The sequence below is a fragment of the Haematobia irritans genome, chromosome 2 (assembly GCF_050003625.1).
Source record: "Haematobia irritans isolate KBUSLIRL chromosome 2, ASM5000362v1, whole genome shotgun sequence".
NCBI classification, from domain to species: domain Eukaryota; kingdom Metazoa; phylum Arthropoda; class Insecta; order Diptera; family Muscidae; genus Haematobia; species Haematobia irritans.
This window is the reverse complement of record NC_134398.1, coordinates 89,365,073-89,377,933: the sequence shown is the minus strand read 5'-3', so window position 1 is coordinate 89,377,933 and position 12,861 is coordinate 89,365,073. Positions and strand designations below refer to the sequence as shown.

Here is a 12,861-nt window from a genome sequence, read left to right as displayed (position 1 = left end):
AGAAGCGATTTGTTTGAGGGTACAAATATGGTAAGTTACAAGCTAATATGAAGAATTAAAAAATATATATATTTTATTACATGGTGTTAATTATTAAAAATTTTCATTACTCCTTCCAATTTTTTCAGCAAGATGTGTGAAAAATATACACCATCAAAAAACAAACCCTTCTCTAACATATGTTCCAAACATATTTTGCAGTAAGCATATATATTATTGGATACTGCCGAAACATTAATATATTTGTTTTGTGTGAACATGTTATATGTTTGGAAGCATTTTGAGCCCAAAAATAGTATATGGAAGATTTTTCCCCAAAGAAGATTGTGCTCATTCCCTCGCATAATTTTCACTTCCACGAAATTTTTTAGTTCTTGTCACCTTTTTCTGTAAGACAATGTAATGTTGTAATGTTGAAGAAATTATACAATTTTATAAATTTTTTAAATTTTACCTTTCTCCTGGACGGAGAATCGAACCGAGGACTATACAGTTTGTAAGCCAACACACATCCACTGGGCTACGTAGCTGTTATAGTCACCAGTAGACAATTATCGTTATAAGTTACATTTATATAGCATAGTTTACAGCGCCCACGAGCCCATGCAAACATAACATTATTTAACAGAAACATACATTTGTTGGACACGTGGAGCAGTGGTTAGCATGTCTGCCTTGCATGCAAAGGGTCGTGGGTTCAATCCCTGCTCCGACCGAACACCCTTTTTTTTAATTTACACATTTATATTTATACTATATTAAATTTTTATAATGAAACTTCGAAATGTGTGTTGTTAAAGATTTACAGTCACAATGGACTGAGCTTTTGGATAAAATATTATTTTTTAATTGCAAAAATAACAATTTTGTAAAAAAAAATATTTTTGGTATAAAAGATTGAAATTTTCGAAGAAATTCAAAAACTCTACCAAAAGAAGAACGTGAAGTCGAGTATAAACATACATAATTTTACAAAAAAAAAACATAAATTTATTTAAGCGTGAACTATTTTTGACTAGCATTTAACACCATTTTAAATGTATTTAAAATTTCTCGCATTTTGAAATACAATTTCATTTTTACCTTTAGGGCAGGAATTAAGTTGGCATTATCGCTCTAAAATGACCATGTTTTCATGTTTTCTTTGCTTTAACAATTCATTTTAAAGCAAATAAACTTTTTGAATTGTTGCGGCAAAACTCGAAGTTAATGCCCGCTTTTATTTTTGAAAGGGTACGTCAACTCATCTTGGACTACTTATTAATAAAGAGGAACTAAATTCATTTTTTTCTGAAGATTCCCTTGTAATTTGTATATATTTTCCACTGCTTTTTTAATGTCCTTTCTGCTAAATATTTTGACTTACTCGTCGTACGTTCCGATTTCTTCTGACGAACCAATAAAAAAATTGTGCCCATAATTCCAAAATGATAAACAAAACACATGTCCACACATATTTTAATTTAATGTTCAAATTAAATAATATTTAGACTGTTTTTCATATGTTTGGGTGTAAAATTATATGTTTGGAACTCAAATTTTTAAACACAATATTTTTAAGTGCAAGCATATAATATTCATAAACTAGCATAATATGTTTGGGACATATATGTTAATATGTTAGAACATATTATGTTTGGGACATAAAATGTTTGTAAATATAATATGCTTGGATGTAAACATATATTAATTTAGAAATAGACTATAAACATATATGTGTTTAGAAAGAGAGACATAAAGTGTATGATGGAAGTAAAATAATGAAAGTAACCAATTGGCGCCTTAAAAAAATATAAACACAAAGAAAATTCCATTAAAGATTGTACAAATACTATGTGTGAATATAAACAAGTAGAAATTTACAACTTTGGAGTAAACATATATATGTTGTGATATAAGAACGACAAAAATTGTATATGCTTAAGTAAAAAGATTAAAATGAGTATTGGGAGAGAAAATTCATTCGGAACCAAGAGAAAAGACATTAAAAAAAAAGCATGAGTTTTGTTTATCATTTTTTTGTATCGGCAAAACAAATCGGAACGTAGGACGAGTAAGTCCAAATATTCAAACAAAGGTAATTAAAGGGATCTTCATAAAAACTAACGAAAGGGCACTATACACTGAAAAATAGCATGCCCGGTTCCAAAGATTGTGTCTCTATTTTAAAACTTTTGGTATTGATTCCGAGCCAATGAAGCCGAGAATTCAAGTAAGGATACTTTTAAGACACAATTCTCTTTTAAAAGTGGGTTTTGTGTATTTGACTCTATGAAGCAAATTTTAATTTTTCGCTTTTTCAGCTTTTTTCATATGTTATAAAAAGTCCGTTAAAAACAAGACTTCCAGTAGAAATTATGCTATGTTTCAAGAAAAAAAAAACGTCTTTAAAATAAAGTGTTGAAAAACATGTCCTATTTTTTAACGATTTTTGCTTTGTAGTCAAGATGCAAAAATGCAACAAATTTAAAGACAATTTCATTAGTTTTAAAGATTTTGAATTATTAAAGTCAAGTTGACGTTAGTTCAAAATTTTTTCTTTCATGTTATGATACCCATTTTCAAGTCAAATCACTTAATTATAAGGACAACACGACTTCATTGAAAAGTTTATCGACTTTTGAACATGGACAAAACCTTATATTAGAGAAATGCGTCGTCTAAGCTAAGCAAAATTTGTATTCTTATTTTAAGGACATGAAATCTTTGGCCACACGACAATATTTTTTTCAGTGTACTCTTTTTAGAGTTCTTACAGTAAAATGAAAACATTGGGAAACAGTGAAAAATTAAACAGTAAGATCTATAAAAACAAAGATTAGTTCCTCTTTAGTAGTCCAAGAGGAGGTGACGGATACTTTCGAAAATAAAAGCGGACATTGAGTGTTTACGCCAAATACCATGTCTGGCCACCCTTTTTGTTCTTCAAATCTTCGAATCTTTCTGTACTAACAATTTTAACATATTATGATTCTCTCACAGACTTAATTCTGTTTTCTACATTTTTATTCTCTCTTCTGAACTTATACTTGTCATCTAATGTGGTTGATTTTAATAAAACACTTGAATATTGTCATCAGTCAAATAAACATTGTTTTTTCTGGTAAGCATCTTCCTCCTAGTATTGGAATTCTTTCACGAAATAAAGAAAACCAGTCCATTCGAAATTCTAATTCACTTGTGTTTTTTCACAATTTTCTATTTTTCTGTTCACAACTGTGGGAGAAAATATTTCCACTTCTGGAATTATTTTTGACTCACGGCAAAGGCTAAAACCATATTTCCCTCTGATCCAGATCGAATTTGATGAAAACATTGGTCCTCAACGAACCGGATTCTGTTTTTTCTGGGAGATTCCATACTACATCATACATTATACATACCTTCAAACTTTCCATATTATTGTTCTAAAGGTGAGTTTATGTTTTGCTTATTTTACTGATTGACAATAGTGCAAGTTTTCAAATTCGTGTCATTTTCCGAAATTGAATAAATTTTCTTCACACACAATGTGAAGGTATTAAGTCTTTATTTTTCTTAATTATCTTGTATAAATTATCCGATTTTCGACACTGTTTTGGTGGAGGACGGCTGATTTTATTTTTTCTTAATTTCTCACGAACAGCACAAGAGTTTTTATACAAAATAAAATTTCATTAATTTTATTGTGCTAACTTCTATTACTTTACCAGTCGGATTAGTGTGTTTTCTTCGCTTTCCCACTTGTTATTTCATTACCATATTCTCAGTGAAGTTCTTTTCTATAAACCACTCTCTTCTTTATTAATACTCATTTTGTTATTGGTTTGCCATCGCACATTTTCTGGTAAATATCATCCATACAAAAGAGGATATTCCATTCTCCCGCTCCTCCTCTCCCCTCAGTGAGATTACCTTTTACATTTTTGTTTTATTTTGTATTCCGCCCCTGACATTATTCGTAATCCAATACACCCGTTACCTTCCCCACCTATGCATGACACGAATCCATTGTATTAGGCAATACTGTTGTTGTTTTTTTTTACAACCTATAATAAGATATTCTTTGCTGAAGTCACATACATATTGTGTTTTTATTTCTCCGTACTGAGTGCAATTATTAGTTAAGAGTATGCTTTGAGTGATAATCATACAATCTTTTATTTACTCACTCATTACTCTCTTTACATGCACGCAGAGAAGAAACATGATTGCCACAATCATATTCGAAGAGCAAAATAATATGATAGCAGCTATTTTTGCGGCGACCATGTAACATTTTAACCTGCAACCATGTTGGCTCAGTGAACATGGTTCTAAGAAAAATACAATTGTCCTCATCTAAAATGTTATTATATTGATAAAAAGAATTTTGTTTCCATTAAAAGACAATGGTCACGATCTAAAATGTTATGTTATTCGTCAAAAATGTTTTTCTTCTAGTTAAAAGAACATGGTCACAACCTAAAATGTTTTGATTTTTATGAAAAAACTTTTTTCGTCGTCGAAAAAAGGACGCCACTTGAGAAAAGAAAACACAAAATCAATTTTATTTATTTGTTTTTATTTATTTATAAACTAATTCATTGTTTATTTGTATTTATAATGTTGTGCAAGCAAACTTCACATATTTTTACACACTCTAGTTTGGTTCAATTTCAACAATAAGAAATCATTCCATATTTACTTCGTGCCCATCAAATGTACAAACACAGACATCATATAACTGCAAATAAAAATAAATTATACCATATGTCAAAATGCAGAACAAAAACCAGGTACATTTGTTTCAATTACACTTTCCTTTTTTGTATTCACATAAAACCACGTGCCATTTCTGAATAAATAAATTAACACAAAACACAATAATTCCGTATTCTCCGTCCATTCCAAGAAACAATCAACACACGACTGACGCGCAAAATGAAGATCGTGTGTACCTGCTCAATGTTTTTATAAAATTCTTGTCGCTGCAAAAAAATTAAAAAATTAAATGGTCACGAAAACAATGTACATGGTCTTTATGGCCATGTAATGCTTGTAGACATATCTATACGTAAACTATAAAAATACTTTTTTCTTTGCAAAAAAGTAAAAAAATTGAATGGTCAGGTACATGATTTTCCTGACCATATAATGATCTCAAATTCTATCATTTAAATAATAGAACATGTTTGCGGCATTTGAGAACCATTTAAATGCTTATTGCCAACATATATTTTTCTCCGCTCGAAAATTATTTTTACAAAGACAAAATACATGGTTTTCGCGACAATTACATACTCTAAATAAGCATTAAATGGATGCGGCAACCATGTCCAAACATGTTTTTTCTGTGCGTGTGCGCTCTTATAAACAAGTACCCTACAATTATTCCGTTTGCATGATCGTTAGCTACGAGGTTTGTGTACATTATATACTTTTCTTCGACTGGGAGATTTAATAATTCTGAAACTTGTTTTTTATTATTTGTATTCACCCTACGTTTGATTGAATTCGATTCTATCATTTTAATTCGGGAGTATTGTTGTTCATACATGACGGGAACGACATTGAATTCGGCTATATTCGATGTTTATTTTGAATGAGGGCAAATTATTTTCGCCTTTTCTAGGATTGGAAAATTATTCATTTCACCCTACAGACCGGTCGAGTCGACTTGTTGTATAACGTGCGCTTCTATTTAGCATTTATTTATTCATTAAATATATATTAATAAAATAGCGTATTGTGTACTTTGAACTTGTTTGGAAATTTGAACAATTTGTCTCTAGTAGAACAGTTTAGTCTTGTGCCCTTTGCTTAGTAAATTGTTTTGAGTTTGGGTGAGTGAGGAATTCTTGCATTTTTATAATTGGGAATTAAGTAGATTGCGCCGATTAACAAAAAATGTCCTTGGACTTATTTATTCGTTTGGCCGATCGTCTTGTTGAATTCAACGCCGATGTTGGTGATAACAATATTCCTCTTTCCTCACATGATCTTCTCAAAATTCACATTGACGAATTGAAGGGGTTATGGGTGGAAGTCAAATCCATGTATGATAAGTATTTATCCGAAAGAGAATCGGAGGTGGATGAAGATGAGGAGGAGATTGATAAGGGTGAAGAGGGTCAGAAAGCCACGGAACTAGAGAATCTACGGGCCAAGTATAGAAGAGATACATCACTTATTGTAATTGTATGGCAAAATTGAATCAACTATGTCAGGAAATCGTACATTCGAATAATTCGGGAAAGGCTTCCCGACTCCCAGACGCCCAGGGCAACCCTAATGCCCCAGAATCTTCTTCTCAAAATCGGAATATTATTTCTGATCCTACTTCTAAATGTCCACTCCCTACTATCACGGAATCAACACCTACTACGGATCTAGATATTAATTCGAATTATTCATTCCATCTACCACCATGTGATATGGAAACTTTTGACGGGGATTATATGTCCTGGCCTACCTTTAGAGATCTGTTTACGGCAGTTTATATTCGGAATTCGGGACTCAGTCCGGTTGAGCGGCTATTTCATCTCAACCAGAAGACTCGTGGTGAGGCGCGTGACATTGTTCAAAGGTGTCCACTGACCAATCAAGGATTTCAAATGGCGTGGAAAAATCTGTGCGCAAGATATGAGAATCGACGAATATTGGTAAATGGGCAATTAAAGGTTTTATTCAGTCTTCCACATATACAAACAGAGTCCGCCAACGCAATTAAACAGTTGCAGCGGGATGTTAATTCATGTATTTCTTCATTGGAATTATACGAGATCGATGTTCGAAGCTGGGATCCTTTATTTGTTTTCATGTGTTCCAGTCGTCTTCCTAATTCATCACTGACTTTATGGGAACAAGGTCTTTCTGACAAGACAGACATTCCTTCGTGGACAGCTTTGGATGCTTTCCTAACCAACCGTTTCCGCACTTTGGAGTCAGTGTCAGAGATGAACAGTCAGCCGAAAATATTTGTTCATGAATCTAAACAGTCCAATTCCTCATCTAAGAACACGAATCGCCTGAAATCTTTTCACTCTAAAGTATCGGCTCCGAAATGTCCTTTATGTCCATCGGATTTCCACATAATTCGAAAGTGTCCTACGTTTATCGCAATGGATGTAAATAAACGAATTGCTGAAATCAAGAGGCAAGGACTTTGCCTCAATTGTTTTTCCAAGACTCACTGCGTCAAGAATTGTTCTAGCCAATATTGTTGTTTCGTGTGTCGAAAACGACATAATACTATGCTACACCAAGATCCGATTAACTTAGGTAATCATTCGCCCCTGGTAGAAAAATCAACTTTGGATGCTAGTTCGGCGGCTTTCTCACCTCGACCTGCACAGTCCTCAAGTTCCGGAGATAGTGTTATACAGAATTGTTTCGCATCACATTCTAGCGGTATTTTGTTGGGAACTGCTTTGGTGAATGTGCCGCACAACGGAGTGACATATCGAGCTCGTGTGCTACTTGACTCTGGTTCCGAAGGAACGTTTGTTTCGGAGAAGTTTTTCCATTCTCTTGGTCTTCCATATAAGTACACGAATGCTCGCATTTCAGGTCTGAACAATTCGACTGCTGCTGCGGTTCGAAAAAAATGTTGTGTGGTCGTTTCCTCCCGTTTCGATAATTCCAACGATTTTTCATTGCAGGCATATGTGGTTCCACATCTGTCGGGTAATTTTCCATCCCATTCTTTCGAAGCGTCCACTTTTTCCGACCTTCCTCAGATTCCATTTGCCGATCCACAATTTTATAAAAGCGCTATAATTGACATATTAATTGGTAGCGACTATATTCCATCAATTATGCGTTTGGGTGTGATTCGTGGGGTCTGTGGAACTCTGATAGCTCAGGAAACCATTTTTGGATGGATCCTTAGCGGTCCCATTCCAAATAGTTCTCGACCTACATCTTATAGTGTCGTTTCCAATTTCTGCGAGGTCTCGTTGGACCATGTTATTTCTCGGTTTTGGGAGGTGGAAAATCTTCCAAGGAAGAAATTCATTTCGCCGACTGATAAATTTTGCGAGGATTTGTTTGCATCTACGACAAAGCGGGATATGAATGGGAGATATATTGTTCGTCTTCCTTTTAAGGAAGGGTTTCCTCATGACACTTCGTTAGGCCAATCGAGATCGAACGCAATGGCACAATTCCTCCGAAATGAAAGGCGGCTAACCAAGGATCCATATTTAAAACAAGAATATGATTCCGTTGTGCAAGAGTATGTGAAGCTTGACCATATGTCTATGGTTTCACAACAACCATTTTCTGATGCACCTACCCACTATTATTTTCCACACCACGCCGTAGTTAAACCCGAAAGGTTAACAACTAAGGTTCGGGTGGTGTTCAATGCATCGTCTCCGTCATCCAATGGGTTGAGTCTAAATGATGTTTTGTATGCGGGTCCAGTATTACAAAATGACTTGACGATTCTTATTCTTAAGTGGCGTTTCTTCCGCTTCGTCTTTAACGCGGACATACAGAAGATGTACCGTCAGATCCTTGTTCATTCCGATCACACTCCATACCAAAGGATTCTATTCCGACGAGATCCTACTGCGGTAATTCAGGATTATGAGCTGAAGACTGTCACTTTCGGCGTAAATTGTGCTCCATACCTTGCTATTCGCACATTACTCCAACTAGCAGATGATGTTCAATCAATATATCCGACGGCGAGCCGAATCCTCAGGAATTATATGTATGTGGATGATGCCCTTGTAGGTGCACATTCAGTTTCCGAAGCAATCCATTCCAAGAATGAACTCATATCCGCTCTAAGCTCGGCTGGATTCTCCTTGCGAAAATGGACGTCGAATTCGAAAGATATATTAGCAGACTTACCAGCAGATCATCTATTATGTGAAGACTTTCTGGAGTTCGACGATAGCAGCACAGCCATGACATTGGGAGTTCGTTGGAATGACCTAACAGATTCTTTTTTCTTTCATATTCAACCGTTTCCAGATAACTGTTTGAATACAAAAAGGGAAATTCTCTCTCAGATTTCCAAACTTTTCGATCCAGCTGGATGGCTTTCGCCATGCGTTATTGTGGTCAAGATGATAATGCAGGAAATATGGGCTGAAGGAACAGGTTGGGATGAAGTTATTTCTACTCACACTCTTACCAAATGGGAAAAATTCAAATCAAGTTATTCCATGTTAAATAAAATCCATATTCCCCGATGGATACACTATATTCCGAATGCAGATATACAATTTCATGGATTTTGTGATGCTTCAGAGAAAGCATACGCAGCAGCTTTGTACGTACGAGTCCATGAAGGTACATCCATTTTCACTCACCTTATATACTCCAAAACCAGAGTTGCTCCACTAAAACAGTTAACGATACCAAGGTTAGAATTGCTCGGCGCTGCACTACTGACGGATATGATCGATCGTTTGTTGCCGGCTTTGGATGTTTCCAAGTATACATTGTTTTGCTGGACCGACTCAACTATTGTCCTCTCATGGCTTTCAAAACCTCCATCTTACTGGCAGACTTTTGTGGCAAATCGGGTTTCTGATATATGCCAAACAGTATGTCCATCACGTTGGTTTCACGTTCCATCAGAAACAAATCCCGCTGATCTTGGTAGTCGTGGTGTTCAACCAGAGGATATAATATCAAATCGTCTGTGGTGGGATGGTCCTTCATGGCTTCGTCTTTCTTCCGAACAATGGCCTAATTTTGAGCATACTGATATACTTGAAACCGAAATTGAGCGTAGGATGGTCAAGTGTACTTTTTCTTTCTTTCAAGCATTTGATGACCTACTTTCTCGGTTTTCATCCTTTTCTCGAGTGCTTGCCTATGTTTATCGATTCCACTATCATACACATCCTAAATACCGCTGTAATTTTTCCAAACAGTCCACTACTATCAGCAGTTCTGAGATACTAATGGTTAGAGATGCAGTGATCAGAATGTATCAAAAGGCATATTACCCGAACGAGTACAAAGCACTTTCCTCCAAACAAATTATTACATCGACTAGTCCCATTCTAAATCTTAATCCATTCTTAGACTCTGAGGGAATTATTCGTTCCTGTGGTCGTTTAGAGTCTGCACCCGGACTTCCCTACAATGAAAGACACCCCATTATACTGCCTTACAATTGTCAGTACTCCAGATTACTTGTTAATTTTATTCATAATGTTACTGTTCACGGCGGTAATCAGCTAGTTCTCCGTTTGATCAGAACACAATACTGGATTCCAAAGGTGAGAAATTTGATTAAGGCGACAATAAATAAGTGTAAGCCATGCATCCTGTATAAGAAAAGATGTCGTAAGCAACTAATGGCAGCACTTCCACCAGAGAGAACGGAGTTTTCAAGGCCATTCACTAGGACGGGACTGGACTTCGCTGGACCTTTTGACATAAAGACCTATAATGGTCGAGCTTGTCGTATTACCAAGGGTTATGTATGTGTCTTTATTTATTTTTGCACCAAGGCGATACATCTTGAAGCAACTTCAGATTTATCTACACCCACATTCTTAGCGGCATTTAGTCGTTTCGTCTCTCGTCGTGGTTGTCCAATGCACCTGTATTCAGATAATGGGACAACTTTTGTCGGAGCTTCAAAGACTCTAACCCAACAGTTTATTCAAAATTCACGTTCGTCCGTAACTTCCAACTACGCGCTCCAGAATGTCAGCTGGCATTCCATTCCTCCCGGAGCTCCACATATGGGTGGACTGTGGGAAGCTGGGGTTAAGAGCTTCAAATCCCATTTCCGAAAGTTTGCTGGTTCATTCAAGTTCACATTTGAGGAGTTTTCGACGTTGTTATACAAAATAGAATCATGTTTGAATTCACGTCCGATATCTCCGCAATCTCAAGATCCGTCAGATTATTCCGCTCTAACTCCTGGGCATTTCTTGATTGGATCACCTATTCTGGCTCCAATAGATCCAAATATTGATGAGAAACCCATTTCTATAATTAACAGATGGCAGAGGCTTAAAGCCATTCACCAACATTTTTGCCTGCGACGGAAAAATGAGTATTTACGAGAGCTTCAGAAGCGAACGAAATGGAAGTCCTCTGAGGAAATCTTAAAGAAAACACACTTGTGGCCCTGTTCGATGATAATCTTCCTCCAAATTGTTGGAGATTAGGTAGGGTTTGTAAGACCTATTTCGGAACGGATCATCGTGTTCGGGTAGCCGATATAGTGACACAAAAGGGTACTATTACTAGGCCTATCACCAAGTTGGTTGTCATTGCATCGGAGGATTAAATCGGGACCATTAACATATTCTGAAATATTCCTCCAGACCCTTTAGAATTGAATAAATATATCCATCTTTTTTTACTTTGCTTCATTCGAAGACGTAAATGTTCTTATTCGTAATTACTTTGTTTCCTTTCCATGTCCATTCTTCAGGATATAATGCCCGCTTCACCGAAACGTTCTGACCGCCGATCCCGAACTCGGTCCTCTAAATACTACAAGCCTCTTCGTTGCCTCATTTGCCGTTCATCACTACACTCACTTCGATTATGTCGGAAATTTTTGGATATGAACATGTCTGACCGTTGGGAGGCAGTTCGGCGACACAAATATTGTGTTAATTGTTTGGCTCAGGACCATTCGCATGGACGTTGCTTCAGCGATCGAGGTTGTCATCATTGCAAAAAGTTTCACAACACTTTACTACACGTCAATCCTAAATTCCGTGATCAGATTCTAACCACACCACGCTCTAAGGCTAGCCATCCTTCGCCTTCACGTTCACTTTCATCTGATAATACAGAAACCCCAATGCGAATTGCTGTACCAGTCAGAAAGAAATCCATTGACTCCACCTCCACTGTACCGATTACTAAGCAATCTCCTTCATTGTCAGCTATAATGCGTCAGAACAGAATTATTCTTTTGCCTACGGTTCTGGTGAAAGTCAATGGGAAGAATCCGGCACGCTGTCTTCTGGATTCGGGGTCTCCCGTGAGTAGGATTTCCAAAAAATTTGTAGACAAATTCAATTTAATCACATTGACACTAAAGGATGAGACGATTTGCCCACTTACGCTGCAGTCACGTTTCAATGCGAACCTAACGATTGAGGGTACATTTCGTGTAGATAACCGAATTAATACGATAACTCCTGCAGAATCCTTACAGGAATCGTTTCGATCACACTACCCTCACCTATTTCTGGCTGATCCGTCATTTAGCAAATCTGGATGTATCGATATTGTAATTGGGGTCGACATATATCCGAGAGTAATGAGCGAAGGGACTTTGATGCGACATGGACTGCCTACTGCTCAGAACACTGTTTTCGGTTGGGTGGTATATGGATCGTTTTCTCAATGATTTATCATAGTTTCCTCTTTTTCCCTATTAATTTGAATTTTTTATATTTTATTTCATTTTGTAATTCGAAGCCATTTATATATATTTATTACAATGGATTACTACAGAATTGTTCTAATTTTTAAACATTTGTAAATGAATTAACATGACATTTTGAAAATGCACTGAAGTATTCGTTGTTTTTTTTCTAAAGGGTGATTCTTTTGAGGTTAGGATTTTCATGCATTAGTATTTGACAGATCACGTGGGATTTCAGACATGGTGTCAAAGAGAAAGATGCTCAGTATGCTTTGACATTTCATCATGAATAGACTTACGATCTGCCACAACGTCGAATTTTCAGTGAATGGGCCCTAGAAAAGTTGGCAGAAAATCCGCTTTTTTATCGACAAATTTTGTTCAGCGATGAGGCTCATTTCTGGTTGAATGGCTACGTAAATAAGCAAAATTGCCGCATTTGGAGTGAAGAGCAACCAGAAGCCGTTCAAGAACTGCCCATGCATCCCGAAAAATGCACTGTTTGGTGTGGTTTGTACGCTGGTGGAATC

The 12,861-nt window shown here is 36.2% G+C and overlaps 1 protein-coding gene across 1 annotated transcript; it reads left to right on the top strand.

Annotated features, from left to right (window-relative positions):
* Positions 1 to 3,301: 3,301 nt before the first annotated feature.
* Positions 3,302 to 12,313, top strand: LOC142224743 (uncharacterized). Its single transcript, XM_075294529.1, has 2 exons — positions 3,302 to 3,413; positions 11,381 to 12,313. Exon 2 carries the CDS (start codon positions 11,387 to 11,389, stop codon positions 12,311 to 12,313), a length of 927 nt encoding a protein of 308 aa, XP_075150644.1. The 5' UTR covers positions 3,302 to 3,413; positions 11,381 to 11,386.
* Positions 12,314 to 12,861: the final 548 nt, after the last annotated feature.